Source organism: Camelina sativa, chromosome 11, assembly GCF_030686135.1.
Source record: "Camelina sativa cultivar CO46 ecotype springtype chromosome 11, ASM3068613v1".
Classification (NCBI taxonomy): Eukaryota; Viridiplantae; Streptophyta; class Magnoliopsida; order Brassicales; family Brassicaceae; genus Camelina; species Camelina sativa.
In genome coordinates this window covers 6,336,272-6,361,859 of record NC_141890.1, presented here as the reverse complement: position 1 = coordinate 6,361,859, position 25,588 = coordinate 6,336,272, and the positions used below count along the sequence as shown (strand labels likewise).

The following is a 25,588-nucleotide window of genomic DNA, read 5'->3' as shown; positions in this document are numbered from 1 at the left end:
CCAAAAGCTAGCTATTCAATTGCCAGATTCCTTTACTGACCCAAAGAGAATTATGAAATCGTACATACCAGCTTGTAATGCACCAGTACGTATTGATGTTCAAAAGGAACACAATAATCAAGTTGCTACAGAGTCTAAATAGACCAATATGTTCCAAAGAAAAGAACCCTCGGAAATCTAAAGGTGCAAAACAAACCGAGGTTAAGGGAATTACAGAAAATGATAGACATGGCCGCGGTAAATCCTAAGGTGCCAAAAATGAGATTTGGGACGCTGAACCTCAAGGACCTGAAGGTGTTGATAATAATGAGTACTCACTAAATTATATCATGTCTAGAATAAAATGGAACTGTAAAGATGTCGACATCAATGAAAAATTTGTATACAAGGTAGCACTTGAGATAAATGAGGATCTAGAGCCCACATCTATATTAGAGTGCACTCAAAGCAAAGATTGGTTAAAATAGAAAGAAGTTGTTGATGTGGAGCTTAACTCTTAGAAGAAGAGAAATGTGTTTTGGTCCGATCTTAAGGACAACACCTAAAATAAAGCCAGTTGGACATAAGTTGGTCTTTGTAAGAAAGAAAAATGAGAGTAATGAAAGTGTGAGATAAAGCATGGCTTGTAGCACAAGGATTCTCTCAAAGACCAGGAATAGATTATGAGGAGACTTACTCCCTGTGATGGATGCAACGACTTTAATAAGTCTGGCTATAAAAGAAAAACTGGATTTACGGTTAATGGATGTTAAAACCGTATACTTACATGGTCCACTGGAAAATGAAATCTATATGAGATTACCAGAGGGTATTGAACTTAAAGCAAAGAATGGTTCTCGAGAACAGTACTGCATAAGGCTAGACAAATCGCTTTATGGACTAAAACAGAGTGGTCGAATGTGGTATAATCGCCTAAGTGATTATTTAGCAAAGAAAAGCTACAAGAACGACCCAATCAGTCCATGTATATTTATAAAGAAGTTTGCAAACAAAGGATTTGTAATAATAGCAGTATATGTGGATGATTTAAACATCCTTGGTACCTCTGGGGAAATCGCCCAAACAGTAGAATACCTCAAGAAAGAATTTGAGATGAAAGACCTAGGCAAGACAAGATTCTGTTTGGGATTACAACTTGAGTACATAAATGATAGAATCCTTGTGCATCAAATGGCATATACAGAAAAGTACTCAAGAGGTTTAAAATGGACCAAGCTCACCCATTGACTAGCCCAATGGTTGTTAGAAGCTTAGACTTGGATAAAGATCCATTGGTCCAAAGAAGGCCGATGAAGAAGTTCTCGGACCTGAAATGCCATACCTCAGTGCTATAGGAGAGTTAATGTTCTTGGCTAGCCACACTAGACCAGAGATAAGTTTTGCCGTGAACCTCCTAGCAAGAATTAGTTCTTGACTAACCCAAAGGCACTAGAGTGAAATTAAGTATTTATTATGTTACCTACAAGGAAGGTATGATTTGGGTTTATATTATACTAACTATAACAAAGAAAGGTTTAGTTGGTTTTGATGATGCAGGTTATAGCAAAGAAAGTTTAAGTGTGTATGGTTTAGATCGATGACAAGGAACCAACAATGATAGAAGAAGACAAGTACGGCTTGCATCATACAGCTTAAAGAAGGTTACATGAAGGGAGATCGGACGAAGCACATACTGCCGAAGTTCTTCTTCACACATGAACTACAAAAGGCCGGAGAAGTTCAAGTAGTGCAAGTTCAGTCATGCGACAACTCAGCCGATCTCTTCACCAAATCGCTACCGACTACAATGTTCAGGAAACTCACGCATCAGATTGGAATGCGGAGGCTTAAGGACTTGGAGTGATGTTTGGAACAGGGGGAGCAATGTGTGTTGTACTCTTTTTCCTTCACCAAGGTTTTGTCCCACTGGGTTTTCCTGGTAAGGTTTTAATGAGGCAGCATCCCCTAAGCACATTGCGTCGATCCCATCCAACATAGGCACGGTCATCTCGTCCAAGGGGGAGTGTTGTAAAACACTTAGTGGACTCCATAGACCGGCCCGTTTACTGTCCAAGACATGAGGCCCATGTACGGCCCATTGGACATAGGCCCATCGGCCATGTCTTAGTCCTATGTCGGTTTAGACTTTGTCTTAGGGAAACACTATATATATGTAACCTCAAACACATTATCAATAATAAGAACAAGAGATTCCGTTCCCTAAATCCTCTATATTCATAACACACACAATATTAGTAGAAGAGAATAAATTTATTGAGCCCATCATCAATCAGACCCCAAACCAAATTTAAGATAAAAATAAAACATTTTGAAGAAAAAGTCAATGCCTATTATTTCCAAATAGTCCCAAATGACATCCAACATTATTGATATGTGCTACTCTTAAACAACAAAAACTAGATTGTTAACCAAGTATGAATCTAAAACACTAATGTATCAGTAATGAGGAGTAGTGGTGAAGTAGGTGAAGTCATGGTGGTGGACCCGTAGCTGCTTTAGCCAAGAATCTGCTACGCTTTTAAGGCAAAGCAATCTATCATTGTCCCATAGCCTCCCTTGCATCTTGTAAGTGGCCATCCCAAATGCACCCACACTTATCCTCTTCCTCTCCTCTTTCTTTACATCTGTTTCAAAGCCATGGGACTTTAGACATGAATAATGTACTATACGTTAATACACATCCAAGAGGAAAGTGAAAACGCACCTTGGAAAGATGAAGAAAGCGTGTGGTAAGTGAGGAAGCAAGTAGACAAGTCCTTTATGTTTCTATTCATGGGGATGTGATATATTGGATACCTACGTATATAATTTAACACCATCACCATTTGAAAAACATTAACCTTAACTTTGTTTTTTGAAAACCACACAGAGAAGAAAAAGTCAGACCAAGCAACAGCCATCCAACTAGCAGGAGACAGATCAACACTCCTCAATGACCATAACCCTGCATGTCTTTCTCCCAATTCTTTGATCTGAAAGCAGACAAAGACTTCGTATAACATTTTAAAAATGATCAAGAAAGTACTTAAAGAATCAACTCCAAGAATGGTGAAAAAAGCAAAACCTTATCCATGAGAGGGACTCTGGAGTAAGGTGTACATCTCTCGAAATGCTGCAAGTAAGAGTAACCAAGGCGATCAAGAGGTTCTTGATGATCAAATCCTTCCTCTGAAGAAGAACTTCCTTCCCATCTCCACTCCTCGCTACATGTCTCGCTCCCTGAATCCCCAGATTCTGTCTCCTCCCTCAATCATCATTTCATCGCAGCAACATTTTAGATTCATAAAAACTTGTTTTATGTTTCTGAAAATGGCATAAAATGATCATTACCTTAAAGCATTGAGAACAGAATGAGAGGTGAAAATCTGGATTGCAGAGAGGTAAGGAACATAGTACTGGACTAATGTCTCGTCCGTTTCCGAGACAATGGGGACACCTGCACCGTAAGCGCTCCACTCGTCGAAACAATCCCAGAAGTCGCTCAACCTGAAGTACTCCACGCTCTCGCTCTCCAACGGGTACCACAGAGGATTCAGGTTCTTGATCTGTGTCTGCCAAACTCAAACACACAATGTCAGATCTTTCAGAGAATTGTTTGAAGAAGAAGAAGAAGAAAAAAGTGTGAACCTTTGGGAGGGAACGAGAAGGGACGATAGGTGTAGTGCAGCGTAAGAATCGGTCTAGGTTGGATTCATTAAAACCCATTATGATCCAAGAAAAGAACCAAAACTCTACCCACAAAAAAACAGAGAAGAGAAGGAGAGAGAGGAGAGAGTTTTGCGGGATTCTCTTTCTCTGTACGTATCAAAGAGCTCAGTTTTCGGACAAAATATGTTTGCTTTATTAGACAAGCATTTGAGACTTTCACGGCAATGTCAGAAACCGAGAGATCCCGCAAAAGACTGAACGAAAAGAGAGAAAAACTTTTTATGAAAACACCAACGGGACTCTGTTTTGAGAAATGGTCAAAGAAGTAAATGTATCTACTTTGAGAGAAAAAATAGAGTTGGGAAATAGGTTTAATATATAGAAAGCCAAAACTCCATGTGACCCATTCTTCTAAGGCAGGAGATTATTGGTAGATTCACCTGTCCTTCTCACAACTCTCCACCTTCTCCATTTATTTTCATTTCATTTAAATATGTTCGTTTCTCTAACTTTGTCGGATGAGATATTGAGTTTTGTTCCGGTGACTAAAACAGAGCGAGATCCCTAATAAAGTCTCCTTCTTTAGGACACATCTTCAAACTCGATCGATCACATAACAATACTTAAGGAAAAACAAAGAAACAAGGTCATTGACTCATTCAAGTCCTTTTTTATATAATTCATAATGGTGTTAAAAGAATCATTAACATAAAAAAAGGACATGTGTGACAAGATCAGTCGGCAAATGCTGTAAACCAAACAATTGGTTAAAACCAAATACTTAACAATACAAGTTTGACACATTCAAATAGCAAGGACATGGGGATAATTAAAGGTACGGATAAGACTCTTTGACTTTTGGTGAGTTTTCTTTCTACTTCTATTAACAACTGTAAATTAATAATCCGTACGTAAATGTAATAAACAAAAACATAAAGAAGAAAAAAAGATTTAATCCGAGAAGAAAACTATAGAAGAGGTCAAAGTAGTTGAAGGTTGCATTTCTTTTACCAACTTTGAATGAACCAAAGAAAAAGAAAAGAGATCAAACTCTTTCAAAGTGGAAGCCGTCCTCTCGCTGACTCCTTCTTCGGTTATTTTTTTTTTTGTATGTGAAATCCAAATAACTCTGCAGAGAGAGAAGACAGCGACCTGGTTGCACTTGCACACAGTTTAATAGCCCATCATAGTTTGGGTTTACACAACCAAAAATTACTAATTTAGGCATTTGTGGGGAATGGGGTGACTGATCATTCATCATGCACTTAACTCACCGCCAATACTAAAGATGCCACCAGACTTTTTATGCCCTCTCTTTAGCAAGTAAAGCACTTGCTTTATTGTTCGTTTAATGTACCCATAATTAGCTTGAACCAGTTCACTCTAGTCTATAATATTACACACAACTCTCTCTTCCTTCTTCCCTCCACAAACCAAACATTGAAGCTCTTCTTACCTTTATCATCCACTAACACAACACAATGGCTTATACTCTGAAAACACTGACAGCCACAATTGTTCTGGTAAGCCTGCTTCTTGGAAGTACAGAGCAAGTGAGCGGAACGCGTTACATTTCCAATTCCCCCGCTCCCAGTGAGAGCAAACATTCAGACTTTCTAGTGAACATGGTGCCCCAACCATCTGGTATCGTTCCTGGTTTTGGAAGGTTCTTGCTGCCTCCCACACCTAAGCTACCGTTCCTTCCTTACAAAGATCCCCTTGCTGCTGCCCCAGTCACCTCTTATCCAACTCCTCCTAGTCGTTTTGCCTCAAACACTGGATATAAATCTCGCAGTCCGAGTTCAATAGAAGATCAAGTTCCACCAGTGCCTCAACCATGAGTTTTTCTTCAACCTGTCACAAATAAGCATCTGCTAGATACCTTCTTCTGGTATACATTACAAATCTACTATTCATCTCTCTCTTTTTATACTTAAGAAAGAAAGAAATAATGTATTGACTATTGAATGAACTCCAGAGCTTTTGCTCATATACTATCTAAAAATAATGAGATAATTACAAAATAAAACGTAATGACTCCACATTGCTGCAAATTTTTTTGAGTCAGAAACGAATACGATCCAGAAGACTCCTTATATGAGGATACAGTCAGTCTCTCTAATCAAACCGTTCTTGTTACAAAATTTGTTTTCTAACGATCAAGGTTGATTCAAAAGTAACAAACAAAAAATTCCTTTAGCAGAGTGTAAAGATTTGTCAGTTGATGAAAGAAGAGATGAAAATCACAAAAATCATCTCAGCATTTACCAAAAACCAATGACAACTGCAACCAAAAAAATGTAATACTCTGACAACAAAACAAGACAATGAGATTATGGACAGAGGGATGCGAAATTTAAGTTTCCCTGTTCATAGCGTCAAACCAAAATTGCGATGATGTAATTACAATGTGATAAGAAAAAGATCACCATGAATAACAAAAAACCAAAGGCGATGAAAGGGTTGGTTCTCACGCACCCAATACCTTGAAGATGATGAAACAAAGAAAGCAGAAAAATATAAAGAGGAAAAGGTAATCAACGAACACGAAGAAGTTCGTGGATCCATGGTTTCGGTTTTTCATCTTCATCTTCTTCTTCTTCTCCTCTATCTCATCCTCATCAATGGGCACAATCTTCGCCATTGTCCGATCAAGTTTTTCGCGGGATTCCGAGAGATTTGCTCTGCTCTCCTTATGCGATCGATTTCGTCCGTCGCTCGTGTTTTTTATTTATAACTTGAGCAAGATAGGCCCATTTAGAGAAGGCCCATCAAAGAATAAAAGCCCTAAATACGAAGGTAGTAAGAATGTTGAGTGTTGTTGTTGACTAGTCAAACTAATAGTAATGTGAACTTTGGCAATAATCTTCTTTCGAATTTCTTCCTCTGTTTTCACTAGCTTAGTAGTCTCTCATTCATTCAAGTTTAAAAATGAGCGGCGGATACGACCATCGTAGGTTTGGAACGGAGGCTCCTTTAGCGGCGGAGGGAGAAGGAGGAGAAGGACCTTTTAAGAGATCGGTGAGTGCTTTACCGTTTTGTTTGGTAGCAACCGCAGTTTTAATCTGTCTCTTCGTCTTAATGGCTATCTTCGAGAAGTTTGTTTTCTTTAAGCAAACTCCTCCATTACCACCTCTCGACTCAAAGCTTCCTCCTTTTGCTTCCCCCAAGGTTCATCACTCTTTTGCTCTCTACACTTTTTTTGCCTACGTTCTTGGTTGTGTTGATTCTCTTTACTCAAGATTATTCGTTTTGTCCTTGCATCTAATGAGGTGATCATTCCAAATATTATGATCATAACTATGTTATTGTTTTGTTAAGCGGTGAGACTGAGATAAAAACAAACTTGCCGATGCATAGAATAAGTTCGATGAACTCTGTAGGTAGTCAGGATTTGGTTGATTAGTGTGTTGAAATGTAAATGACGATTTATTTAGCAGGGTTTATGCTGGAGGAGGAAGCTCTTTTTTGTCGTATCTTTTAAAAATATTGCAAAGTCCAAAAAAGGATTACATTAAATGTATAATTATTCTATGGGGATACAAAACCCCTTGATTCATGCAACGAGGTTTGAATATATATTCACGCAGAGGAGGAAATAAGATACTAGTAGCAATATGTTAAGAGGATTTGTCTACACACTAGTTGTCTTTTGTGTGGGATGATGATGTCATGTAGTATTATAATCTTTTGTGTTTTTGTATGTATATGTAGATGGATGTATGTAAGAGAGAGATATCAGTATTGATGCCTGGAGAAGATGTCCCAACGTTCATTGCTAAGCCATGTCCTCAGTACTACTCCTCATCATCATCAAGCAGCTCTTTCTCAAAACCTTCTTGAATTTTTTTTACCATTAGTGGTTACTCTTATTAGGACTTTATTATTTTCTTTATGAAGCCTAAAAGAAAAAGAAAAAAAGACAAGTCTTTATGTAGTCGAGTGAGTGATAAACAGAACAGTGTTCTTTGTCTCTGTGTCTGCTCATCCCAGAGCAAAAAGAGCAGCAATCTCCATAAAAATAAAGCCATGGAATTTGTGAAGCGTTGTTGCGTAGGCTTCCCCTTTTACTTTTTACTAGTCAATGAACAATAAACAAACAAAAAAAGGAAAAGATCCGCAAAAGATTTGGTTATATGATACATTCCGCAATTTACAAATCAAAACAGGGAAAGAAAAAAAAAAACTAAGATCAAATCAATCACATCAGAGTTAAATGATGAACGTAGTGAGAAGAGATTCATCAGAGAAAGATGAAGCATTCCATTGACACTTCAGGGTCTTTCACAGCTTCTCCATCTTCTTCCTTCTTTACCTCAACTTCTTCCTTCTTCACCTCTGTTGTTGCTCCGTCTTTCTCCGGAGCTTTTTCTCGCTTTTTCATGGGGCTTCTCCTTGCGGCACTCGGGCCACGAGTGGCTGGAGACTGTGAGCGGCGTCTCGGGTTATCGGATAACCCGCTCCGTGGGAGTGGACCCGAATCCGCATTCCGCCGGTTGTGAGTAGGGTTAGGTTGACGAGACTGTCTCTCTCGGACTAACCTAGGACGGAGCTGTTTCCCACCCTGAGGAGAATGTCTATCTCCTGGAGATCTGAGGACTCTGTCAGGCCTGTTGCGGCGAGAGGTGGAAGAAGAAGGAGGAGGAAGAGGACGGTGGGGTTTGCTGAGAGCGTCGTCTTCGAGGATAGAAGCAGCTGTAGCAGTAGTGGCGGTTGAGTAGCTGTGAGAGACAGAGACGCTGCAAATGTCTGACTTGCTTTGAGAGATCTCCGGAGCTGGAGGAGGTGAGAGAGGATGAGGAACTTGAGGCTCTGAATCTGAGATTACTTCGGGTGCGGAGGGAACGATGTCCGGGACTTGGACAGGGACGGAGATTGGTAAGGGTACGGAGACTGATACTGACTGAACCACGACTTCTTTCACGGATTCTTCTTCAATGGGTGGAGGAATCTGAGCGGCGGCAGCGGCGGCGACTGGTGGTGGAGCTGTGACTTTTCCGGCACTAAAGCAGCATCCCATTTTTTCTTACTACACTTATTTAGTAATTAATGAAATGTCTCTCTCTCTCTCTTCTTCTTTCACTACTAAACTCTTACTTTACTTACTCTCTCGAGATGTAAATACTGGTTATTCTTAATGGGCCTATTTTTATTATGGCGGCCCATACTTACTCTGGGATCCATTATGCTTTTTCAAGTGTTATTTCCTTTTTAATTATATTTTAAGCCGCAACATTTTATAAGATTTTAGTATCTGAATCAGCTCTGACCCATCATTAAGCTCGAATCTTATATTTGTCTCGTTCATATTGTAAAGACAAAAGAACGCTAGTGCGTTTGTTTGTTTTGTTTTGGTGTAAAGAGGCTTTAAAAATATTCAAAAAAAAAGTATGCAGGATGGACAAATATCTCGCTTGATAGTGACCCATCATCCATCATTGGGACAAATTAACCACACAACAAGGACATACCGATTGCCACGGACAATGACATGTTATGAAGTACGTAAACTGGTCATGCTAATAAAGAATAAGATAAGAACTGAACTGGCCATCATTTTTTACCTCATTTTTGAACAAGAGCGGGATCGACCTCGACCAATCCGTTGTTGGTTTTTGTGTGTTACCAAAACTTGAAATGGAAAAAGGACCTAACATTGTTGCTGCAATGCAAACGAAATAATTATTCAGCTATGTATAACTTATATTTTGAAATATGCCAAAAAAAGAAATATGAGAAGTTGAACTATTATGTTAAACACACATAAGTCGGATTTTAAATTCATTGCTCAAATTCTCAACAAATTGAACAAAGAGATTGAGTAGCAAACTAGCAATATATCAGTATGGAAAACCAAGAAAGTAGAAATTAGAAAAGGCCAAGGCTCATAAATTTCTAAAACCCAAGCCCATTAATTTGTCAGGAAATAAATGCTTTGAGACTCCTCCATAAGTTCATTCCCATCCTCCACATATTTTTGGGAAACAACGAGGAATTGAAGGAAGGAAGAAGTACTACTTATTAGAGTCTTAAATGTTAGACAACAAATGTTTTGATGGTGGTACATGAAAACCACAATTTAGTGAACAACTTATTTATGTTCATGACCCTGAAAAAAGATTATTTCATTGTCTTCCTTTTTGTTTGGCGACATTTTTTTATCTAACCATTATATTGTATGTACATCCTGTTTTTTTTTGTGTGCAACCCCCATCCATTATGTACTTGAGATAACAACAACATACTATATACCATATACATACAATTCATATGGGTCTACATATAACACTAGTCTCCCTCATCTATATTAAAAAAATGAGTTCCTCGAACACAGACATATACATTACAAATATAGATATGACATTGGGGTTAGAGCGCATTACAGAATACCTAACAGACATATATGTCAATGACGTCGTCGTCATGTACTTGGTTACTAGTTGTTTTATACACAACAAGCTTGATTAACTTAACTCTCTTTTTTTTCAATTAAAGAACCAAACTTTATACATTTCTTCAACTTTTATTAATAAAAAAACTAGCCAATGGGGGGAGAAATGATGACTCGGTAACCCATGAATCCTGATGAAAGGGAAGAGCCCAAGAATTTGCAGAACCTCAAATAGAGAAAGAAAAAAAAAAAGACTTTCAAATTACAAAATCAAGAAGAAGGTGAGAAGAAGTAAGTAAGTACAAACGAAAAAGGGAGTTATGACATTATAAAATCAAAGGAGGACCTGAAACACTTGACACAACCCTATTCCTCAACTTCTTTCTTCTCTCTTGTGTCTTATCAAAGCCTCTCTCTATCTCTCTCTCACCCACCACCGCCTCTGTTCTGAATCTGCTCTTATCAGCCATCTACATTCTCTCTCATCTCATCACCCCTACACTGTTATGTAGGTGATATATATATTGATACTACTACATAGTGTATAAACAAAATACTATAAAATATAATATAGTATATAGTATAATCCAGAGGTCCCATGCCCCACGAGTTTTGTTTTGTTGGCCAGCTAATTCCACATCCTTTTGTATTCTTCTTCTCTATACCCCAAAATCCACAAGGCAAAGAGAGAGCCAAAGGGGGGGGCTTTGGCTTAAACATAAAGGCGCACTCTTTCTTATTTATTTCTCTCTCATCTCTTCTCCCGAAAAGCCCTTAATAAGCTTTTGCTTTGATATATCAGATCTCTCTCTTAGCGGCTTTTGAGATGCGTGCTCCTTTAGGGCTTTCCTTTTATACCCCAAAACGAGGCCTTCCCTTCTTCTCTCTTCTACTAATTCTAACCCCCTTCCTCTTCTTCCTTCTCCTCTCTCTCTCTCTCTCCTTTTTCTCATACGCTTATAGGGAGAGAGAAATCTCACAGAGAGAGAAGAGAGAGTGATGGCGAACGAGGAAGAGGTACAATGTGGGTCGATGTTGTTCAAGCAAGAGGAGCTACAGGAGATGAGTGGGGTCAGTGTTGGTGGCGATTACGTTGAGGTCATGTGTGGTTGTACCAGTCACCGATACGGCGATGCTGTTGCTAGACTTAGGGTTTTCCCAAGCGGAGACCTTGAAATCACCTGTGAATGCACACCTGGCTGCGATGAAGGTCTCTCTCTCTCTCTCTCTTTCTTCCTTCCGTCTCTTTCTCGTGTCTTTCTGATGGTTTTGGGGAAATGGGTTTTGATTTGTGTGCATGTTACATGTGAATGTGTGTAAAGATTAAAACTTTGATGCCTCTCGTTTTTCTCTTGACTTGTCTTCTAACATTTAAGAAAGCTTTTGCCTTTTTCTCTTCATTGTTTCATTAGGTGGTGTGGTCTTCTTCTAGCTCTTCATTTTCTATAGTCCTTTTGTTTTGCTGGTTGGTCTCTGTCTAGCTAATATTACAATGGGCTAGTAAAGTTAAGGTCTTTAGCATGATTACATCTTTATCAACAAGACTGCTCTTTTCTTTCTTAGCAGTTAAACTAGCTACCATGGCTTTGGATAACGTTTGATAACATTCACGGTCAATGATGTGTGGTAGATCGGTCCTTTCAGAAAATGAATTGGCTTGATTTGCTTCACTGTTATGTTTGGGCTGTCTGTTACTGTAATGATCTTGCGTCTCTTTGTTAGTGTCCACATGGTAGCTTTATTGACATATGATATGCCTCACTTAGTAGTACATACGCGTATACCTCTGATGTCAAAGCTTGATGCATTCTCATTGCCGCTAGTTCTTGTTGTTACCAAAACCATCCGTAGCTTCTAGTATGTATGCACATTTGGAGCTCTCTTTCGAAAAAAGTGATCTGACTTGAACAGTTTTGATTCTATGATTGTAGACAAGTTGACACCAGCTGCGTTTGAGAAGCATTCTGGAAGAGAAACGGCTAGGAAGTGGAAAAACAATGTGTGGGTTATCATTGGAGGTGAAAAGGTTCCATTGTCAAAGACAGTACTGCTCAAATACTACAATGAAGCATCAAAGAAGTGCAGCAGATCAAACAAATCACAGGGTGGAAAAGTTTGCCACAGAGATGAGTTTGTTGGATGCAACGATTGCGGGAAAGAGAGGAGATTCAGGTTGAGGAGCAGAGACGAATGCCGCGTGCACCACAATGCAATGGCAGATCCAAACTGGAAATGCTCAGATTTTCCATACGACAAGTAGGTTTCTTTTTAGTCCTTGTATGTGTTTTAAGTTGTATGCAAATGATGGTATTATAATACTAATGAATGGGTGTGGTGGTTGCAGGATAACATGCGAGGGGGAGGAAGAGAGAGGGAGCAGGAAGGTGTACAGAGGCTGCACACGTTCACCTACTTGCAAAGGCTGCACATCCTGCGTCTGTTTTGGCTGCGAGTTATGCCGTTTCTCAGATTGTACCTGCCAGACTTGTGTCGACTTCACCAGCAATGTGAAAGCTTGAAGGAGGCAGTCAACTAAGAAAAAAAAAGTGTCTCAGACTTCGTTCGTTGCATTTAATAACTTAATCCTAAAATTCCAAACTTATTTACCTTATCTTCATGGTTGTGAATGGAGCAATTGAAAAAAAAGTAGGAAAAAGAAGTTGATTTCCAAGAAGAACATGCAGACGAGCATGCCTGAGTTTAGTGCATGTCTTGATTTTTGGCTAGTGGCAGAGAAAAAAACATAAAAGTGTTATTAATAGTTTGTTGTTACCCTTTATTTTATTAGCTGTTGACAGCTTTGTGAGACGAAGTTGTCAATGGCACAGCTACTACGGTCTGTGATTTAGGAGATGGGACATGGAAAGAGACATTTTCTTAATACCCAAAAGGCCCTGAGCTCTTATTTCGAACATACTTTTACCAAATGGAATCCCAAACAAAAAGTGATGTAAAATACTCTATAATTTGTGTATTATTATCAGCCCTATAAACAAACAAGTTGGGTTTAACATATAGACTAAGTCGTCTTCACCAGGCAAAGAGGATATGAGAAACTAGTATAATCGTAAATTCATCAGAAACAGAGCTCCATTTATTAGATGTGTACTTCATTCTCATTGTGTAGCATTAGCATTTACAGGCTGCTGCAAAGTGAAGAGGAATAATTAAGAACGTAGAAGTATGATGCAGCAAATGAGCGTATAGTAATAGAACCAATGAGTGTATAAGTATAACCTCCTTTTTGTCTCCGGTGAAGAGTTTGTAACCGCTGTAGAAAAGCAGACCCCAACCGGATAGCCAAATAAGTACAAACTGCAAAAGCATGAATCAATCTTACTACGTTTTGGGTACTCCCTACAAATCCATCATATCACTACTAGATAAGTACAAACACATACATGTTCCTCTTTCCAGTTTCGTGGGTTCATGGGCTGTTCCCAAAAGCTAACTTTAGCAGCTCCATGATCACCTGGACATTAATATATATCTTAGATTTCATGTACTGGGAGAAGAAACGAAAAGAAACAGCCACCTTCCCAAAGTTTCAACCTTTCTTTTTGTTTTTTGTGTGAAAATGATCAGATAAGAGATTCCAAAGCAATCATAGATAGAGTACAAGCGGCACTGGTGAGACCACGGCGTTGAGTAATAGAGGCCGATTGAGATTGAATCTGAGCTAACCTCGTGGCACGGCGAACGAAGAACGACATCGAGCTCGAATCTGATACAGGTTTGATTCTCCCCAAAGGAAAGGGACGAACAACGAAAGAGACCCGAGTAATAGTGATTTTTTTAGTTGGACTCTAAACGGTGTCGCATTTCAACCTTTAGAAGGCTGAAGGGGTCGTCTTAGAAAAACCAACAAAATAGTCTTCATGCGAAAGGAGAAACCAAAAAGACTCAGGCATATGGCAACATGTTTTTGTATCAAAAATGTGTCTAGTGTAGAACTAGAATCATAAAGCAGTACATAGTCTTCTGCTTTTTTACAACCAAAATCTTCTTAAGGATCACAAATACGGGGAAAGCATAGTGTTTCCTCCATAAAACTACCTACAAATCAGATCCAACTACGAAATCCGCAGAATCCTTCAGAGTCTTTCTCGCACGCCAATACACTCCGTTAGCCGTCTCTGACGTTCCCCTCTGCAATCAACACCGAAAACATGGTCAGTAAAGTACTTAACATTAAGTCATAGTATGGATTTTCAGTCATGGTGTTAAGAATCCACTTTACCTTTGTCTCCAATGAGTAGTAATTCTTCCACAGCTCCACGTCTTGACTGTAACTTGCAACAGCAGAATCATATAGCTTCCGGGCATTACTGAGACTATCTTTATCACCTAGGGATAAAAGGTTGGTCTCTATTTCAATGCAATTTTTGTATAGAACTAGACTGGGACCGGGAAGAGCCAAGAACCTGCAAATTTACGGTTACAGTGGTGAGAATAAATTGGCATGTGTGACTCATTAAAAATGGAGGAGTAGTGATTCACCTCTTGTATATCTTCCTCGCACTGTGGCTCCCTTTTGTTTCAAGAACAAATTTCACCACCGTGGAAGCAAGGGAAAACACATTGTCACTCCCATGGTTTTTGGCTACTGCTAGGATGGACATCTCTACAAGCTTGTCAAAATAAGTTCCCTGATGAGCAAAGAACTTAAAAGCCTGCAATACAATAAGCATTTTAATTAGTGTAGTCTTATATATCAACAAACTATAGTATTGTCTAGAAAATATATTAGTCATATACCATAAGCCACAGGCTCTCAGATTCTGAGATCGGTACGTTCTTCCAAGCATTTGAAAGGAGCTCAAAGACTGTCTGCAATTCTGCTTTACTAGGAGTTGAGTTCCCTGAAAGTGATCTTATTTCAATGGAAACTCTTGAAAGCCACAACTTAGCTGATGCAGTAAATTTTCCAGAGCAAAGTTTTTCTGCTAGCTTCTTGCCTTCATGAGTCTTTCCCAGTTTCAAGTACAGAGAAACATATTCATCCGCAAGCTCCTCAGTCAAACACCCGGTTTCATCAGCCTTTTGGTACACGTTTATGATATGTGTAATGTAGTCCCCAACCGGATTAGCCAAAAGGGAATTTTCATCATCGTCACCATTTGACTGTACAATAGCCTCCATCAAAAACTTTATATAAATCTCAAACATAGAACTTGAAGTAACAGTTTGCAAGCCCTCTTCAAAAACCTGCATACAAGAGACAAGATTTAAGCCCTATCAGACGTTCTATTTTTACTAGTAAGCCTAAACAGAATGTGCTAGAGCGATACAGGACACTCATAAAGACAAATCCCCCATAGCCAATGTTCCTCCCATCCTCTCCTCCGACATTATCATACTAGAGATTTTGAATTCAAGATCAAACAAAAAAGAGTAGGAGGAAAATTAAGACTAAACTTTGATTTATATAATGTATATTTCAAGGAAGTGCCGGAAAACTATGGCTGCCATTTTCAGCAGACTTCGGCATTTACTGAAATTAATACTTCCTAGTTATTAAGTATATACATAAGTGGAGATGAGCTTTACCTGAATAGCCTTTTGCATTTGAGGATTGGCAAACTCTAGGCTTCTCTCTTTGCTAATGCAACCACTCATTTCATGTCTAGCAAGCCAATTCCAGTATTCAGGATCCTTGGAAAAATCACGCTTCAGATCACTTAGAATCGTATTCCGGATTTCATCTGAATGGGCCAAGTCTATTGCCTCTAGAATCTCCAAAAAACGCTTCCTCAAGTCAAAACTAGAAGGAAGAGCCTCAACGGCTCCACTATAGATAGCCTGAAGAACATTAGACCCTTTTTCCCGAAAGAAGTCAACTTTCTCAGTCACATCCTCAACATCTTCAACATTAGAGTCGTCACTTTCTTCCTTTTCATTCCCTTCTTTCTCATCCAGCGACATAAACAACTCTTTGTTTTCATCTTTCCACTTCTCATCCTCGACGCTTTTCGTGTCACGCACCAAACTTCCTTTATCCTCACCAAGGGCAACTCTACGAGCTTTCAGCTTATTTAAGTAAGTAAGTTCCATCCGCAGATACTCAACCCACAAGTCTTCAGAGTTAGAACACGCTCTGAGTCCATTCTGCATAAGAGCACGAGCTGCAGCAACATTCAAGTTTCTATCAAATTCCCAAGCCGCAGCATATATCCACACTCCAGCAACTTTTGGATGAAACCTAATAGCTTGAGCCAAGGCCTACACATGTTGCAGATAAAGATAAACGCAAATTAAATCATCCACACATACCTATCTTCCAAAATCTCATCAACAAAACAGTTAAAAAATATCAAATTTGAAAGCTTTATTACCTTCTTAATTCTCCCATGCCTCTTCTGTTTACAGAACTCGAGATACCTAAACCACAAATTGATATCTCCCTTATACCTCATAGTAGCCAATCTATAAATCTCCACAATCCTAGCAACACCGGCGAAATCAGAAACCGATTTCTTCTTTCTCTTCGTAGAGTCACGCCTCACCGCTTTCCTACGTAGCAGGCGAAGCTCATCGAGCTTGACCTCATAGTCAATATAGGCTATAAAATCCTCTTTGAGTGGGCTCGGACGCTTTAATCGGTACTCGAACTTACGCCTCTGCTTCACGATCTCACTAATCTCTGCACGAGTGAAGATTCCTCTACGCTCTAAATCATCAAGCTCGTCAACCATCCGCTCGAGGCGGTACTGAACTACGTCGGCCATGGCTGCTGCTACTCGTTTCTCGGCGGGGACTGGTAACGGTAGGGCAAACGCTTAATGCTTCTTCTCCTTCTTCTTCACTTATTATATATGGGCCGTAAGAGTAAGAAGATATATGGGCCTAAGCCCAATATGTGATGGCCCATTGTTGACTGCTGCTATGAGCTATAGTGTATTTGTTCTTCTTGGGAAAAGCTTTAGAAGCTTCAGGTCAGGACGACGATGACGCTCTTAGCTCTCTCTTCATCTCTTTTTTTTTCTTCTTCTTCTTCCATCTTCTGCCTCAATTCTCGTATTCCTTTTTCTCCTGTGTCGCGGCTTTCTTATCTTAGTGGTGATAATAAGCTCACACTTGCTCCACTGCCGCAGTTTTCAAATGCCGGCGGAAGTCTCCGTGGTTTCGGGGTTCCGGGGAAGTTTCTGAGTGTTAGACTTAGGGTTTCGACGAGGTGCGAGAAAGAAAATGCACCAAAGGGTGAGATTGAAGATGAGGCGGAGCGATTTGCGAGGCGAGAGAGCACGATGCCTGATAGATTCAGATATTTGACCAAAGAAGCTCCGGACAGCCCTGTTATATGGCCTTGCTTTGTTGGTACTTTCCATTACCTTTACCTTAGTTTGAGTGGTATTCTTCTAACAACTCGAATTAAACCGGAAAGATCAAATTTTGGATTTAAAAATTCCATTTTTGATGTTGTTCTGTTCTCAATTGCTGGAGCGTTTCTGATTTAGAGTTTGATTGGTTTTAGTTTCTCCCTTTTAGATTGTAAATTGATGGATTATTTGAATATTAGTCTATTAGTTCGAGGGTTCTTGTGTATTTCACCTACCTTGTTGCATAGTTGGATCAGGGGAATATATTCTTTGTGGATAGATTAAGTAACATCTTGATCACCTGTTGCAGCGTTAGGGTTTCTTATGTATGCGTGGAGAGTAGTCTTGTTTGAGCTATCCAACTGGAGAAAAGCAGCTTTTGCTATCCTTGGGTTTGTAGGAGACCTTTCCAAGTTCGCATTGGCTCTTGTCTTCCACTTTATAGGCGATCCCATCACTTCTCTCATCAGCCTTGTTGAGACTGCAGTGTACAGTATCCGTGCGTTCTACTCTGGGATTGTGGCTTACACGCCTGTGAGAGAGTTAACCACGGTGATCCTTCTTGCATCATCAGTGCTTGCCATAGGAGAAGCTGTTGCGCCAAACTCGATAAGCAAGCAGCCTTATGTGGTAACTATTGCGGGTCTTGTTGGGTACGCAGCTGTGCAGAGTTACATCTCAGAGCCTTTCTTCTGGACTGTTTTGTTGGGGCTGTATGGGTATTCCCGGTTGATAAAGAAGAGAGACGATGTGACCTCGGCTCTTCCTTCCGCAGCTGTTCTGGCAGGAGTAGGGGAACCATGGGTGAGAGTAGTGGCCATCACAGGGTATCTGGCTCTAGCCATGTATCACAATTCAACTAAAACCTCCTCAGAGGAAGAGAGCCAGAACTTAAGGAGGGCACCACCAATACCGTTGTTGGCTGCAGCATTGGCTATTGGCGTCCGGCTTGCTGCAAAATGGGCTGGATACAGACACTTGACTTGGATGATTGTTTGAATTCTCTGCTGTAACAAAGAAATTTTAGAGACCATCAAAACTAGTTTGTGTTTTGTACTTGTACCTCTCTCTCCGGCTCTCCCAATGTTTGATGAGAAATTTCTGAAGATACAAGAAAAAGGATTATTTTGCGGATTGGATAATGATAGTTAATACGACCCATTCGTATAAATAAGGCCCATTTAGTGGAATAGTTTTCTGGTTAGAAACGGTCCATATAGGTTAAAGCTACAATTAGGGCTTCACAATGACCCTATATAATAGAGTCAGCTTCTTCTTCTTCATACCTCATTCGTCAGCTTTTTCTTTGTTATTTGTTTTTCATTTTAGTTGGTTATTATAGTTGGAAGCTCTGTTTGTTATTTTGTTGTATTGGTTTTTGTTGGAGAGAAAGGATTTGCGTTTTTTTAAATACAGTTTTATTGCCTCACATCACCTTTAGCTTATTTTCTATATAAATCCACGAAAATAAAAGCTAGTCATCGAGGCATATATTGAGTTGCGGTGCTAAAACGTGGAGGCATACTTGTTCATCATATAGTTTAGCCTCTAAAATTATCCGCTAAACCACTTGTTTTTATCATTTATTCGTTTGGTTTTTTTTTGGTTACTGATTTCCAGATCTGTACTTCGTTTGAGATTGTCGAATTATCATCAGAATCATTCGGAACACCCGTCAATCTTAACTATTGACTGAGCATAAGCTGGTTTAATAGATTTATTCATATCCAATACGAAATGGGGTCGAATGGCTTAAAGCGAGGACAGCTTGAATTAGTCGGGTTTTAAATATTTGCGACTCTTGAGAGATTTCTACTTAAACTGACCCTATCTAAAAAAATATTGAATCTGTGGTATGGGTTGTTAACATAATGGTTCTCAAAAATTACAGAATACAGAATTACAAGATAATGCCCAGTTCTTATGATCATGAGGGGTGGTTAAAGAAATCGATAATGAATGAGTTTGATTAGAATTTGTCACAAGTTCCACATGGCAAACTTGAAATAAAATTAACTAAGACCTGAATCAGTCGGTACTTAAATTATTAACTTTTTTACACAGCACATCTGGATTCTGAAAAGTCTCTATCAAAGTTCAATACTTGGTCATAGCTATATCTCCATTGTTTCTCCTGGATCTCTTCAACTTGGTCCCCCTAGAATCAACCCTCTTTTGTTCAAGCTTTCACCAGAAAAAAAAATGACATTACTTTCCTCTCTAGGAAGAGTTTCTCGATCTGCCCCACTTGCCTCTAAGCTCCTTCTCCTCGGCACTCTCAGGTTTCACTGTCTCTACCTAAGATTCTAACTTTTTCATCGCTTTCCGAAAAGTCGGGACCTTTCTTTGCTTTATATGATTCGTTTTCTCAATCCGTTGTATCTTAGAATCTCTGACTTTTTACCGCCTTTTAATCTTCTCCATAAAAACCGTTACTAGTGTAGAACTACTTCTGATTAGCTTGCTCTGTAAAGCTTTAGCTATTTCTTTACTTGGTGTGAACAGAACGTTCTGTCTGTTCTTTTTTTTGTGCGTTTGGCAAATATCACTTTTTGGAGTTGCTCATTGAGGGTGTTTTTGTGTATTCTTTACACATTTTGCAGCGGTGGAAGTATAGTGGCATACTCTGATTCTAACACAGCAGTTAACAAAAAGGAGGAGCAAAAGAAGAAGAAAGTAGTTGTGCTTGGGACTGGATGGGCTGGTATATCTTTCCTTAAAGATCTCGATATAACTTCCTACGATGTTCAGGTTGTGTCTCCGCAGAACTACTTTGCCTTTACGCCATTGTTACCTAGCGTAACCTGTGGAACTGTTGAAGCTAGAAGCATTGTGGAGTCTGTCCGTAATATAACTAAGAAGGTATGTACTTTGGATCTCTCTTTCAAACTGTATGCAGAGAGAGGCATCATCATCATCTGCTAAGTTTATGTAGCCTTTGTTGTTTGTTTGCAGAAAAATGGGGAAATCGAATTGTGGGAAGCAGATTGCTTTAAGATCGATCCTGTTAACCAAAAGGTTCACTGTCGACCAGTTTTCAAGGATGATCCTGAAGCAAGCCAAGACTTTTCACTCGGGTATGACTACTTGATCGTAGCAGTGGGAGCACAAGTCAACACATTTGGCACTCCTGGTGTACGTGAGAACTGCCATTTTCTCAAGGTAACTTCATTGGTTTCAAGTTGTGATTTTTATAATTCTTCCAGTTTCATACTTCAATTCATATAAACAAAATAAACACTGCAGGAAGTAGAGGATGCACAGAGGATTCGTAGAGGAGTGATAGATTGTTTTGAAAAAGCACTCCTTCCTGGTCTCACTGAGGAACAAAGACGACGAAAGCTTCATTTTGTTATTGTGGGAGGAGGTCCTACTGGTGTGGAGTTTGCAGCTGAGCTACATGACTTTATTCAAGAAGATGTCACCAAAATATACCCGTCAGTAAAAGAGCTCGTGAAAATAACACTCATTCAATCTGGAGATCATATTTTGAATTCGTAAGTAGAAAACAACACTGTGTGTGGATCCTTTTCGCCATTTTTTCAGCCAAGCTTGAGTTTGACTAAATGGTTGTTTGCAGATTTGATGAACGTATCAGTTCATTTGCTGAGCAAAAGTTCCTGCGAGATGGTATTGATGTTCAGACAGGAATGCGTGTGCTTTCTGTGTCTGATAAGGATATCACTGTGAAAATCAAATCAAGTGGAGAAGTCGTAAGTCTTCCTCATGGATTGATATTGTGGTCCACTGGAGTTGGAACCCGTCCGGTTATCAGCGACTTCATGGAGCAAGTTGAGCAAGGAGGCAGACGTGCGTTGGCAACTAATGAGTGGTTACAAGTGAAAGGATGTGAGAATGTTTATGCAGTTGGCGATTGTGCTTCTATAGCTCAACGCAAAATCACGGTTTGTACTCTGTGAACCCATTAGACTGTTTGATGTTGTTCCGTTAGACTGTTGATGCATGCTGAACCTTGATAGATGTTGTGATTACTTTAGGAGGATATTGCAAACATATTCAAAGCTGCAGATGTGGACAACTCAGGAACCTTGACCATGGAAGAGTTGCGAGACGTGGTTGATGATATCCTTGTGAGGTACCCGCAGGTGGAGTTGTACCTGAAAAGCAAGCATATGAGGAATGTTAACGACCTGCTGGCTGATTCTGAAGGAAATGAAAGGAAAGAAGTAGACATCGAGGCATTCAAATTGGCTCTCTCAGAGGTTGATACACAGATGAAGACCCTGCCTGCAACTGCTCAGGTACCTGGTGCCTTCACCAATGCGTATAATCATGGGTTGTGTCAAGGAACTCTGGGTCAATGATCTATGATCTGCTTGTTTGTTTGTATAGGTCGCTGCCCAACAAGGGGCTTATCTTGCAAAATGCTTCAACAGGATGGAGCAGTGTAAAGAGCAACCTGAAGGTCCTAAGCGCTTCAGAACCGGCGGGCATCATCAGTTTCGCCCCTTCCAGTATGTCTAATCTAATGAACTCAGGACCATGCATCCTCATAAACTTTTGAAGATATAGAGATGCAACCTCTGTGCTTGATTACAGGTACAAGCACTTTGGACAATTTGCTCCATTGGGAGGGGACCAAGCAGCTGCTGAACTACCTGGAGACTGGGTTTCAGCTGGAAAAAGCACCCAGTGGCTCTGGTATTCTGTTTATGCAAGGTAAAATAGCAAGAAACTCTTATGATTCATTATATCAGATGTATAGAAAATTAAGGGTTGAACAGATGAAACAAAAATGATGTGGTGAATGCAGCAAGCAAGTTAGCTGGCGAACAAGGGCTCTGGTGGTGTCAGACTGGACAAGGAGGTACATATTCGGGAGGGATTCAAGCCGTATCTGAGACATTACTGCAAATTTGTTATGTGTTTGTGAGATTGTCTTTAAGGAGAACCAAAAGATTTTCTCTCTCTCTGTGTTGTTTGTTTTTTGGTGTAAATCTCACAAAGCTGTGGCGCCATCCTTGTGATTATATAACCTTCTTGTTTGTTTTTGGCAAAGCAAAACCTTTTGAAAGAATCTTTCATCATTTACAAAAGATAACAAAAATCTTTGTGTATTTAGAAAAGACATTTAGCATTCCAACAAAGATTCATTGCTCTACAATTCAGATGCAAGCAAGCAGAAAAACAAATCAAAACCAACCAAATTCACAATCAAGTAACCACAACAAGAGTTGAGGTTCAATTTTGATAGACCGGAACATTCATTCATTCTTCAAACCTCAGAAGCTGGCAAAAAGTGAAACTACGATCCTTGCTTTGTAATTCAGCAACTCTTTTAGCAGCACCTGAATCACGAGGGCTCCCTCCAAGACGACGAAGCGTTCTGATCTTAGGTAGCTTCTCACATATAGGAGTCTCATCAACATCATTCACACCACTGCTATAAAGATCAACCTCACTCGGAATCTCCCATCTCTTCTTCACTCTCCCTTCACTCTTGCTATTCTCATCAGAAGCTCTTCTCTTCTCCGACCTGTTATGATTCTCTTTCTCTTCATTCTCAGGCAACGAACGTTTCCTCACATCTTTCTCTCCTCCACCCTGCTGCGTCTTACTCACTAGACTATACCTACTAGCAACAACCCTCCCAGGTTTCAATGGTTTCCTCAAAGAAACATTCTTTTCATCGTCTTTGAATAGCTTCTTAGGCTGGATCAACGAAAAAACACCTTCTTCTTTCTTCACCGCTCTCTTTGATCCCACAGTCGTCGCTGCTTGCTTCTGACCCGCCGTCATCACCTTGGCTTTACGAGATCTTGGACTCAGACTCAAACTCGTTCTTCCTTTATTATTATTACCTCTGTTCGTCATTTTGCCTTCCTCTATACCAGGAAGCTTAAAGAAACAAGACTTGCGACGATTCTGAGCCGATTGAATCGGAGTCACAGTTTCGGATCTCTTCCCGGAATTGAATATCTCCGCCGGTCCAAGACTAACGCCTCTTCTTGATTTGGATCCTTGGAGAGACGAATCATCGAATCTGACTGTTGGTTTCTGAGATTCCATAAACTTCGCCGGGACGATTCTTCCTCTAATAGCGACGCTTCTCGCCGTTTGCTCAGCCTTCTCTAATCGGAGCGACTCCAATCTCGTCGATAACCGTCCGATCTCTTTCTCTACCTCTTCGATCTCTGCATCGATGTCTCGTTTACTCCGATCCGCGGCGGATTTGGACTTGACGGTTTTGGATTTCGCCGACGGAGCTGCTTTTGCTGCTTCTTGATCGGTGGTGATCGAGACTGAGGACTGGAGCGAAGAGGAAACCGAAATTGAGAAATGATTCTCTTTGATACCATCGGAATCGAATGATTCGTTGAGTTGAGAAGACCAAGAAGTAGCTTCTTCGATGGCGGAAGTAATCTGGGAATCTCCATCGTCGAAAGCGGCGTTGTTCCAGATCTGAAGCTTTGGAGGAGCGTTAACCGTTTCTGTAGCCTCGATTGAAGTCATTTTCTTGATTGAATTTAGGGTTTTGGAGTAAAGACTTTGGACACTTGAGGATGAAGATGGAGAAGGGAGAGAAGCTGAGTATTTCTTGAGGATTTATTTGACCGTTGGGAAATGAATGAGAGACGTTACTCATTATTTTCTCCATTAGTGAGGAGCGTCGTGAGATTTGAACCGTTGGATGAAACCTGACACGCTCCGATTTCGTTTAAAGCGAGAGGTTATATAAATGGGCTATTGGGCCAATATAGCCCAATGGTTTATTGAGATATATTTGGGCCTGTGAATAAATTATTCATTTGGTACAACAATAGACCAAACTCTCAATAATGACAACCACCTTAAATAAATAAATAACATGATGGAGTGACTGACCTGTATGTCTCATTGGATAACGATGGTTTTGGAATCTTTTGGGATTATTTTGATTTATTTAAATTGAGATAATCGCAATTCACTGTGGATAAAGTTGAATTAAGTGGTAATCGCAATCAAGATTCCAGATAAAAGAGTTTTGCATAATCGAATCGAAACGCTTGCTTTGATTTTTTCAAACATTTCTAGTATTCACATAGATGTAACCAAAACTATATACAGTTGCATCCAGAAAAAAAAAAAAAAAAAAAAACATGACTCAAGCGAGCCATGAACAGCGGCGCGAGTCAACCATCAGAGATGAAACCAAACTTATATATACAGTTTGCATCAAGAATCTGACTCAAGCGGGTTCGTTCATCATAAGCGTTGTCATCTATCACCATCATTTGAAGATGGGGAGACGTACTTTAAGAATTTAGCCTTGTGCCCAGCAGTTGAGGTACATGACTTGGCGGAGAGACTCATCGGGGGTTGAAGAAGAGTTACGACGTCTTTCTTCAGCTGGGATACTGTCTCCGGCGAGATCAGCGGCGGCGAGAGGACGAAGATCGGAGGAAAGCCTGCGTTGGAGACGGTGAGCGGAGGTGATTCCGCTTTTCAACTTGACGCCGTGATCGGCGTTTCCTTGAACTGCTACGAATGAAGCTGCCATCCAAATCTTGTTCAGATAACTCATGTTGTTTTTTTTATTGGTATATAATTAATATCTTGGTGAATTGGAGAAACCTTTAAGAAGCTTTGAAAGACTTTGAGAAGCTGCTGTTGTTTAATTTTTCTGTAAATGGATGATTTTTGTAGGAAGGTAAAGCATGGGGTGAGGTTGGTACTTATAGCCAGAAGGGGTATGAGAGTGAGGGTAAATATGTAACTTTGAAAAGATCTTAAAAAAAAAAAATAGCGATACCGTGGAATGGATTAGTGGGTGGGATCCAGGTTTTGTTAAAGCGATATTGATGAGAGAGATAGATTTACACGTGAAAATCTCGAGAGAAATTGAAAGTGGCTGAGTAAGGAAGGTACCAAGTGGCGACCTTAGAGGGTCCTATCCTCAAGATGAGTCATCCATCACCCTCCTTTGTTTGCTTCAATTATCGATTCCCCCACCCGTGTAGGTCCCACTCTTTTTTCTTTCTTTTTTTAATTTGGTGTTATTTGAGTTTTTAATGTAAATTGTCTCTTGTTTGTTTTGTTTTATCTCATCAAATGTAAATGTAGCCATGGGTAAGGCCAAAACAATACTTTGGCTACATTATGTGGGGATGCCTCCTAGAAGAGGACTCGGGCGGAGAGTCCCACGAGGGGTTCGTTGACGTGTAAGCCGCTTATTGGGTCGTCACGTGCGTCTTCACGTGCGTCTTAAACAACAATTCTATTTGCTAAT

At 40.0% G+C, this 25,588-nt stretch overlaps 9 protein-coding genes, 2 long non-coding RNA genes and 1 pseudogene across 12 annotated transcripts; 5 read left to right on the top strand and 7 right to left on the bottom strand.

Moving 5' to 3' along the window:
• Positions 1–2,306: 2,306 nt before the first annotated feature.
• Positions 2,307–4,794, bottom strand: LOC109127236 (uncharacterized). 2 transcript variants are annotated; one of them, XR_015570456.1, is made up of 6 exons: positions 3,628–4,270; positions 3,331–3,551; positions 3,065–3,241; positions 2,887–2,972; positions 2,705–2,796; positions 2,307–2,624 (listed from the first exon to the last, which is right to left on the bottom strand). XR_015570456.1 is itself a non-coding variant. In XM_087470964.1 (6 exons), exons 1-6 carry the CDS (start codon positions 3,703–3,705, stop codon positions 2,437–2,439), a joined length of 846 nt encoding a protein of 281 aa, XP_087327090.1. In that variant the 5' UTR covers positions 3,706–4,794; the 3' UTR covers positions 2,307–2,436. The 2 variants fall into 2 exon arrangements, 1 of the variants encoding a protein (XP_087327090.1); XM_087470964.1 differs by having other exon boundaries at positions 3,065–3,245; positions 3,628–4,794.
• A 274-nt stretch (positions 4,795–5,068) lies between these two features.
• LOC104722093 (putative cell wall protein pseudogene) lies at positions 5,069–5,677 on the top strand (annotated as a pseudogene).
• Positions 5,678–6,579: 902 nt separating this feature from the next.
• On the top strand, positions 6,580–7,491 carry LOC104727705 (uncharacterized). The gene is made up of 2 exons (XM_087472292.1): positions 6,580–6,819; positions 7,363–7,491. Exons 1-2 carry the CDS (start codon positions 6,580–6,582, stop codon positions 7,489–7,491), a joined length of 369 nt encoding a protein of 122 aa, XP_087328418.1.
• A 271-nt stretch (positions 7,492–7,762) lies between these two features.
• On the bottom strand, positions 7,763–8,885 carry LOC104722088 (uncharacterized). The gene has a single exon (XM_010440195.3). The coding sequence runs from the start codon at positions 8,666–8,668 to the stop codon at positions 7,892–7,894; it is 777 nt and encodes a 258-aa protein (XP_010438497.1). The 5' UTR covers positions 8,669–8,885; the 3' UTR covers positions 7,763–7,891.
• A 1,223-nt stretch (positions 8,886–10,108) lies between these two features.
• Positions 10,109–10,519, bottom strand: LOC147933687 (uncharacterized). Its single transcript, XR_015571271.1, has 2 exons — positions 10,386–10,519; positions 10,109–10,265 (listed from the first exon to the last, which is right to left on the bottom strand). It is a non-coding gene; the product is annotated as an uncharacterized LOC147933687 (long non-coding RNA).
• Positions 10,520–10,566: 47 nt separating this feature from the next.
• LOC104722087 (protein ULTRAPETALA 1) lies at positions 10,567–12,818 on the top strand. The gene is made up of 3 exons (XM_010440194.3): positions 10,567–11,249; positions 11,971–12,295; positions 12,384–12,818. The coding sequence occupies exons 1-3, from the start codon at positions 11,039–11,041 to the stop codon at positions 12,556–12,558; spliced, it is 711 nt and encodes a 236-aa protein (XP_010438496.1). The 5' UTR covers positions 10,567–11,038; the 3' UTR covers positions 12,559–12,818.
• A 167-nt stretch (positions 12,819–12,985) lies between these two features.
• Positions 12,986–13,820, bottom strand: LOC147933686 (uncharacterized). The gene is made up of 4 exons (XR_015571270.1): positions 13,592–13,820; positions 13,441–13,511; positions 13,277–13,354; positions 12,986–13,182 (listed from the first exon to the last, which is right to left on the bottom strand). It is a non-coding gene; the product is annotated as an uncharacterized LOC147933686 (long non-coding RNA).
• Positions 13,821–13,951: 131 nt separating this feature from the next.
• LOC104722086 (uncharacterized) lies at positions 13,952–17,307 on the bottom strand. The gene is made up of 6 exons (XM_010440193.3): positions 16,375–17,307; positions 15,590–16,261; positions 14,798–15,247; positions 14,540–14,712; positions 14,280–14,463; positions 13,952–14,188 (listed from the first exon to the last, which is right to left on the bottom strand). The coding sequence occupies exons 1-6, from the start codon at positions 16,765–16,767 to the stop codon at positions 14,096–14,098; spliced, it is 1,965 nt and encodes a 654-aa protein (XP_010438495.1). The 5' UTR covers positions 16,768–17,307; the 3' UTR covers positions 13,952–14,095.
• On the top strand, positions 16,918–18,477 carry LOC104722085 (uncharacterized). Its single transcript, XM_010440192.3, has 2 exons — positions 16,918–17,356; positions 17,669–18,477. The coding sequence occupies exons 1-2, from the start codon at positions 16,987–16,989 to the stop codon at positions 18,355–18,357; spliced, it is 1,059 nt and encodes a 352-aa protein (XP_010438494.2). The 5' UTR covers positions 16,918–16,986; the 3' UTR covers positions 18,358–18,477.
• An 852-nt stretch (positions 18,478–19,329) lies between these two features.
• On the top strand, positions 19,330–22,426 carry LOC104722084 (external alternative NAD(P)H-ubiquinone oxidoreductase B1, mitochondrial). The gene is made up of 9 exons (XM_010440191.3): positions 19,330–19,640; positions 19,962–20,220; positions 20,314–20,520; positions 20,605–20,855; positions 20,939–21,263; positions 21,357–21,620; positions 21,712–21,833; positions 21,919–22,038; positions 22,133–22,426. Exons 1-9 carry the CDS (start codon positions 19,561–19,563, stop codon positions 22,218–22,220), a joined length of 1,716 nt encoding a protein of 571 aa, XP_010438493.1. The 5' UTR covers positions 19,330–19,560; the 3' UTR covers positions 22,221–22,426.
• Positions 22,386–24,451, bottom strand: LOC104722083 (uncharacterized). Its single transcript, XM_010440190.3, has one exon. It carries the CDS (start codon positions 23,830–23,832, stop codon positions 22,588–22,590), a length of 1,245 nt encoding a protein of 414 aa, XP_010438492.1. The 5' UTR covers positions 23,833–24,451; the 3' UTR covers positions 22,386–22,587.
• LOC104722081 (uncharacterized) lies at positions 24,445–25,096 on the bottom strand. Its single transcript, XM_010440188.3, has one exon. The coding sequence runs from the start codon at positions 24,881–24,883 to the stop codon at positions 24,623–24,625; it is 261 nt and encodes an 86-aa protein (XP_010438490.1). The 5' UTR covers positions 24,884–25,096; the 3' UTR covers positions 24,445–24,622.
• Positions 25,097–25,588: the final 492 nt, after the last annotated feature.